Source organism: Copadichromis virginalis, linkage group LG17 (genome assembly GCF_057382275.1).
Source record: "Copadichromis virginalis isolate Kocher_CV1m ecotype Utaka linkage group LG17, C_Virginalis_male_GT1.1, whole genome shotgun sequence".
Taxonomy (NCBI): Eukaryota; Metazoa; Chordata; class Actinopteri; order Cichliformes; family Cichlidae; genus Copadichromis; species Copadichromis virginalis.
The window spans coordinates 12,193,400-12,200,163 of record NC_140634.1 but is presented as its reverse complement, the minus strand read 5'-3'; the positions used below and the strand labels follow the sequence as shown (position 1 = coordinate 12,200,163).

Genomic DNA, 6,764 nt, shown 5'->3' with positions numbered 1-6,764 from the left:
AAATTGTAAGCTAACGCTAGCTGATAACTTAACTACAGCATTAAGATGTAGGTCCAGTGTACAGACACACATATCTAGAAATTTTTGCTATGTAACAGTCTAGCTGAAACACAAGAATTTCACTCACCAAAACCGGATCACAAACATGACAGAAAGGTCCAGTGCCTATACTGGGAACACTTATCAACCACATTTTGACTGTAGTCCAAAATAGCGTTTTGTGCAGTTCCTCAAGGAACTGCAGTTTTTTCCATTCAAACTGGCTTCTTTTTTCATTTTTGTAGGTTGCCCATGTGCTGAATCTCACAAACGAGAGAGCTTAACTAATCTGAATATGAGGTTACTTTGTTTTGGGAGCTTCTTTTGTTCCTGGGTCTGTTCGATGTTAAAGTAGAGGTTTTTGTCTAAGAGTAGAGTGTTTAAAGCAGTGTGAAGTCTGAAAAAGTAATTGCTTCCTAAACTTAATAACTGCTTTTGCCATCCTGCAAGAGTTTGCGTTATCTAGCAATGAGTCCTTTCTTTACTTACTTTCCTTACTGTACTTTGTATAATTGGTTTTATTCAGCCACAGTGGAGAGTTTTTGAACATCAATGACCTGCTTAAGAACTTGCAAAAGTATCTCAATCAGATTTAAGGTTTATCTAATTGAAGGACTTTGACTAGGTCTCTCAAAAACATTTGTTTTGGGGTGTTTTTAGCCATTCAGAGACAGTCTTGCTGGTGTGTGTTGATCATTCATCAGTCTTTGTACATAAACCAAGTGTGCTTGAGCTTCAGGTTACCAACTGATGACCGGACATTCTCCTTCAGGATTTTCTGCTAGGAACAGAATTCATAGTTCCATCAATTATAGCAAGTCCTCCAGGTCCTGAAGCAGCAAAGCAGCCCCAGACTGTCACACTACCACCACAATGTTTGACTGTTGGTGTGGCATTCTTGTTATGAAATGTTGTGTTATTTTACAATAGATGTAATGGGACTCAAAACTTCCAAAAAAGTTCAGCTTTTGTCTTCTCAGAATGTTCTTTTGGCGGAGGCTTGAGAGGTTCTTGTGAGATGAGGCTTCGTGTTCTTTTTGGTCAACAGTGGCTTTCACCTTGGAACTTGGAACATTTTTGCCCAGTCTCTTTCTTGTGGTGGATTCATGAACACTGGCCTTAACTGAGGCAAGTAAAGCCCGAGGTTCTTTGGAAGTTGTTCTGAGTTTTTTGTGATCTCCAGATGATCCAGTCTTGGAATAACTTTTGGTAGGCTTGCCACTCATAGGAAGGTTTTCCTCTTTCCCCCGTTGGTAGATAATGACTTTTTGTTCACTAGAATCTCAGAGCCTTGGAAATAGCTTTGCAACACTTTCTTGACTGATAAAGAAATTTTGTTTCCTATCTGTCACTTTAGATGATGGCATGTTATGTTGCTTTTTGAGATATTTCAGCCTACTTCACAACTGATTTCTTGATTCAACAGGTCTGGCAGTAATCAGGCCTGATTAAGGCTAGTGAACTGAACTTAGCTGAACTCGCCAAAAAATCTTCATTCACAATTTAACAAGGCGTTAGCGATTATTTTAAGAGCAGTTGAACATATTAGGCCATTACTTTTCTCACACAGGGCCAGATAAGTTTAGATATCTTTTTCCTTAATAAACAAGATCGGCATATTAAAACTGTATTTGTCTTGCTTGCTTGCTTAATCTTTTACAAAATATTATTGAATGATCTGAAACACGTGTGACAAATGTGCATAAAACTAAGAAATCAGGAAACAACAATGGTTTCTCTATAATATTAGCATAATTCCCCGTAACTTCAAACCAAAAATTAAAACCAATATCCATCTTTGCTTTCAAAGAAGCTTATTTGATTAGTCTTATACATCAACCAGTTGTTGTTTCAGACAATTTTTTATATAATATCAATAAAAGCTATATGTAGCCTAAAAAGATAAGCTTGTTAATGATGCAGAGGTAAACCGATTACTTTGAATCCTGCTAGTGAAGGTCCATCAAATCTTTTCTAATAAAACTAAATGGAATAAATGGGTTTCTAAAACACTTTGGCTTTAAGTGCACCATATAAATAAAATGTACTTAGTTTCTTACTAATATGTATATCCTTACATATTATATCCATACAAATGTTGTTTTGGGGTATTTTCAACTAAGGCCATTAATTCAAGCTTATTTCTGCCTTGATAACTGAAGATATACTTCTGGATGTCCACTGCACTGTTCACAACATGCCAAAACGTACAAACCCCCCTAACCAGTTTTACAGATGGTCATTGCTATGCTTAGAGCTAGATAGAAATGTCAAAGGATTACTATGGAGAAGGGGGCGGCATTATGCTATATTCATATGGATCAGGTCTGTGGACCAGCTGTTGTCCACCTAATAATGGCTCCACTCTGCACTGATGACATATGAATACACAAACTAGACATTCAGACACATTTTGTACAGTGGACCGTACCAAAGCAATCATAACGACAGTATTTATCATTTTAATGAGAACAAATTATATAACCACCATCATAACCAGAGTCATTATTACCTAACTACTGCAGACTCTGGATGGCATTGCAGCTCTTTTTCCTGCAGCTTCTGTTTATTTGGTTAACAGGCAGCAGTGGTTGCGCTCTAAACTGGTAGCAGCTTCGTTGTCATTTACTTCCTGATGTTGATGTTGGGTGCAAACAGTGTCTATGGTAATAATAAACTTTTACAGCTCCTGCTGTTGCGTTAATGCTGTCATCATCTCTTGAGCTTCCTATTTGCTAGAAAGCTCATTCCCATTTACACACTATGGGACAAAAGCTAGAAGCAGGGGGGTACTGTCATTGTCTGAGTTCTTTATGATACATTTTAGAGCAGAGCAGTTTCCTAGGTGAATAACAGTTGTGCACAACATTAGCTGCAGAGTTCGTCATGACAGAGGGCAAATATATCATTGTTACCTCTACACCAGATAATATGAATGATTAAACATCCATACTCTGGGTATTTGCACAACTATGAGCAAACTGTGCCTGACCACATATTGACATTTGATGACTCGTCTATGTCACTAGACTAAATAAGACACTTAAAGTACCCATCAGCTTTTACAATGGGTGATTTTTTTCCCATCGTGCTGTTGCTTAGCAAATATAATTTGAATATAAATAATCTTATAGAAGTAATTTTAAACCATGATTTTGTTCAGTAAGAAAAACACATTTAGGAAATAGTCACAGTTTTTCAAATAATTTAATTTATTTGGTATGTAGAAAAAAACAGTCATATAAATATTATAGTATAAATTAAACTGCACATTATTTTCCATATTTGATTAAAAATGCAATATATACATACAGGTAAATACATAAAAATCATAAAGGACCCCACATGCTCATACAAATACATACAGTGAACAAGTTTGACAGACATTGCACGTCACAACTACAAAAGTTTGCCTAATGGCTAAGAAAAGTGCATTTTCCAAATGTGCTGGCCTCTTGCTTGATTGTCACTCAGTCTGTTTAGTAGAACTCTTTCTTTACTTTGCTTTCCAAACTCTAGCTGTATCGACAGCAGTCCATTTTCAGGCATCAGCCTTCAGCTTTCCTTCATTTTCCTTTTTTTTTTCCCATTCTGTTGCCATCTTCAAAGTGATGGCTACTACGCTATAGGCCCATCCACAGCTGCTCTCATGTAGCACTCAGCATCTGTACCATTATTAGCACATGCTTCACGATGAAGCACCTTGTGCCAGACTTCCCTTCCATTCTCAAATCTTAAGGCGATCGCTAACAAATCCCTTTTAGGCTCATCGACAGATTTCAAGCCTTCTTCTCCTGTTGGGGCAGATTTCTGGCCTTGTTGCTTGGCTTGGCTTGGCACACCAGATCTCTGTAGGCTGGAGAGCGGAGAAAGCGTGGATAGCAGTCTTTGGCCATGAGCATGTAGATCTTGTGCTGGGCCATGTCGAAACAAGAATGTGTGGGGGCCAGCATATTGGCTTTGGTGATGTCACGGGTTTCGTGGTCAATATTAATCTACAAAAAAAGGACACAAGATATTAGGTTGAGTCTCTTTTTGACCACTTATGGCTACGTCTTCTTTGAGATTTGGCATTTACATACCTCCCGGGGAGCTTCGCTGCCAATAAATTCATCATAGATCTTCTTAGCCTTAGTAGCTAGCTTGGCAGGACACTTGATATGTTTGTATTCCTCACAGGCAAAGTAGAACGCAATGTTCTCCTCGCTGAACTCAGACATAAGGAAGGCTGTGAAGGCATACAGTCCATCTGCAGAAATAGAGGAAATGTGATTACTCGTTGCACATAATGGACCCAGAGTGGATGAATGTGTATGTGTGTGCATCCACACAATTTACCCACATTTGAATGCACTTTTGTTTTTGTGAAAATGGCACAGAACAATAAAAGAAACAAACTGAGACTTTACTTACATTTGCTGGAAAGAAGTTTTTCAAAGGACTCTTTCCACCTTAGGCATTCCTCCAGGGTTGGCCTGAAAACAAATGAAGCATTAGTTTCAAATTAGATTCAAACTGGAATTTTGACCAAACACACAATGGCAATAAATGCACCCTGCAGTATTATATTGTGTATATGAGCCTTACTTATTTTTCCCTATTTTGCAACAGGATAGATTCCAGTTGGGGATCTGCAAAACACTTCCCAGCCTTGCCTTCAGCTCCTTGGCCCTAAGACAAAGAGAAAACAGATTATTTACATTTTTCACCAAGACCTTGATGGCATACCCATTGACAAGCCGTCTAGATTTGCACAAACTAAAACTTACATTGTATTTTAGCTTCTCAGATGCTCACATGCAAATGTACAGTGATAAAGAAAAAGCTGTTCTCTATAATCTAATCCAAATCCTCAAACATCAGTGTTTGCAAGAAGCTTAATATACCTTTCCAAGCAGCAGGTAGGCAGTGATGCTAGTCCTTTACACATAGCAGCAGGTTGGAGCTGGTAGGGGTGGTGTTTCGGTTTTGTGGTGCTCAAATTACTGTTCAGTAAAGCTCAGTATGGAGCGAGATTGTCTGTATCTGAAGAGAGTGAGTACAGAGGCTTTATAGTTCAACCGCCCCTGCTTGTGATGTGTCATCAGCCACCTCAGCCAATCACAAAGAGGGAGAGAGAGAGGGAGAGAGAGAGTATATGCAAGGACAAGGCTGGGAAATTACTGTCAGAAGATAAATGCTACTGATATTCTCCACTTTGTTTTTCTTGTATTTCCCTTAACCAGCCACAACCAAAACAAACCACTCTGCCTCTTCCATGAACAATCCCAACAAAACAAAACAAAACAAAAAACATCAGTGTTCAAGTAGAAAAAACACATCTGGTGTTGGTGGTGGTGAGCTCATGGATTTATTTAGTGCTAAGAGAGCACTGGTGCTTGTGAAATTAGTTTTTATTGACAGCCTTTAAAATAGTCTTGGGCAAGGGAACATACATTTTAACATGACAGTTCATATAATACAACAGGCTTCAAGGTCAAATGAAAAAAGCTTTTTATTTTTGTGGGTCTCTCATAGGTCTTATCACATCCTTGCGAGCTGTGGCTCTTCCCTAAAGAGTCATTAGGGCAGATTGCCACTGACATTCATGTGAGTTTGTTCCACAAAGACTAAAAAACAGAACAGAAAAAGGAAAAAAGAATGCAAAGAAAAACAACACACTATACCTACACTAAACATACCCAAGTTCAGTGAAAGCAGAATCCCAGCAAGAAATCTCTCACAAGCAGAAGATTAAAAAATAAATAATAATCAAATCTGATCACTTCATACTGCATGTGTTCTTGATATACAGCTCTGTTGTAAACTCCATCAGACTAAACATCAGGTCCACTCAGTGTTGGGAAGGTTACTTTTAAAATGTATTCCATTACAGATTACAGAATACATGCCCCAAAATGTATTCTGTAACGTATTCTGTAACGTATTCCGTTACGTTACTCAATGAGAGTAACGTATTCTGAATACTTTGGATTACTTAATATATTATCATGCTGAATGTACTATTGCTGTGATTTATTACTGTTACTGAAGGTCCGCGGCTCCGAACCCGGAGTAAAGGGACCTCTGATACGGCGGGTTCCGTGTTGGGCTCATAGCCGAAAAATAGCTTTACTTTGTTGTGTGGGTCAACTTTTCTTGCGAGAGACAAAGAGAGGCGTTGAAAGGCTGCTCCAACGGAACTTATTGTTTTCGGAGGAAAACACGAACACAGTCTACAGTCGAGTCTTAATAGCTTACTTACAACTGGGCTCGTCAGGCACTCTTCTTGGCTGCAGTGGTTATTATTATATTTACATGCTTCCAGCTCCTGTTTTTGCTTGATGACAACTCGTCCTTTTCCACTCGCCTTTTTAAATACGTAACGGCGGTACATGTATTCCGTTACTCCCCAACACTGAGTCCACTATATAACAGACTTTGAAATAAAACAGGTTGCTAAATGCAATAATAATAATAATAATAATAATAATAATAATAATAATAATAATAATAATAAGCATGGCACTGCACAGGTGACTGCCAGCATCACAGAAACTCTTTTGCACATCACTGGGTTTAATTTGACAGTAAAATGTTCAACTGGCATTTGTCCTTTTAAAATTTTGTGTTGTCAAATTGATTCTCGACACCTCCTTTGTTTTTTTCCCTGATTCAATGCCCTCTAGGTGCAAACACAATCACACTTTACACTCTTTATGAGGCAGATAAAGGTGTTCATTCCT

The 6,764-nt window shown here is 38.3% G+C and overlaps 1 protein-coding gene across 1 annotated transcript; it reads right to left on the bottom strand.

Annotated features, from left to right (window-relative positions):
* Nucleotides 1-3,227: 3,227 nt before the first annotated feature.
* rgs16 (regulator of G protein signaling 16) lies at nt 3,228-5,050 on the bottom strand. Its single transcript, XM_085437042.1, has 5 exons — nt 4,926-5,050; nt 4,627-4,710; nt 4,453-4,514; nt 4,122-4,288; nt 3,228-4,034 (listed from the first exon to the last, which is right to left on the bottom strand). The coding sequence occupies exons 1-5, from the start codon at nt 4,967-4,969 to the stop codon at nt 3,819-3,821; spliced, it is 573 nt and encodes a 190-aa protein (XP_085293168.1). The 5' UTR covers nt 4,970-5,050; the 3' UTR covers nt 3,228-3,818.
* Between the last annotated feature and the right edge of the window lie 1,714 nt (nt 5,051-6,764).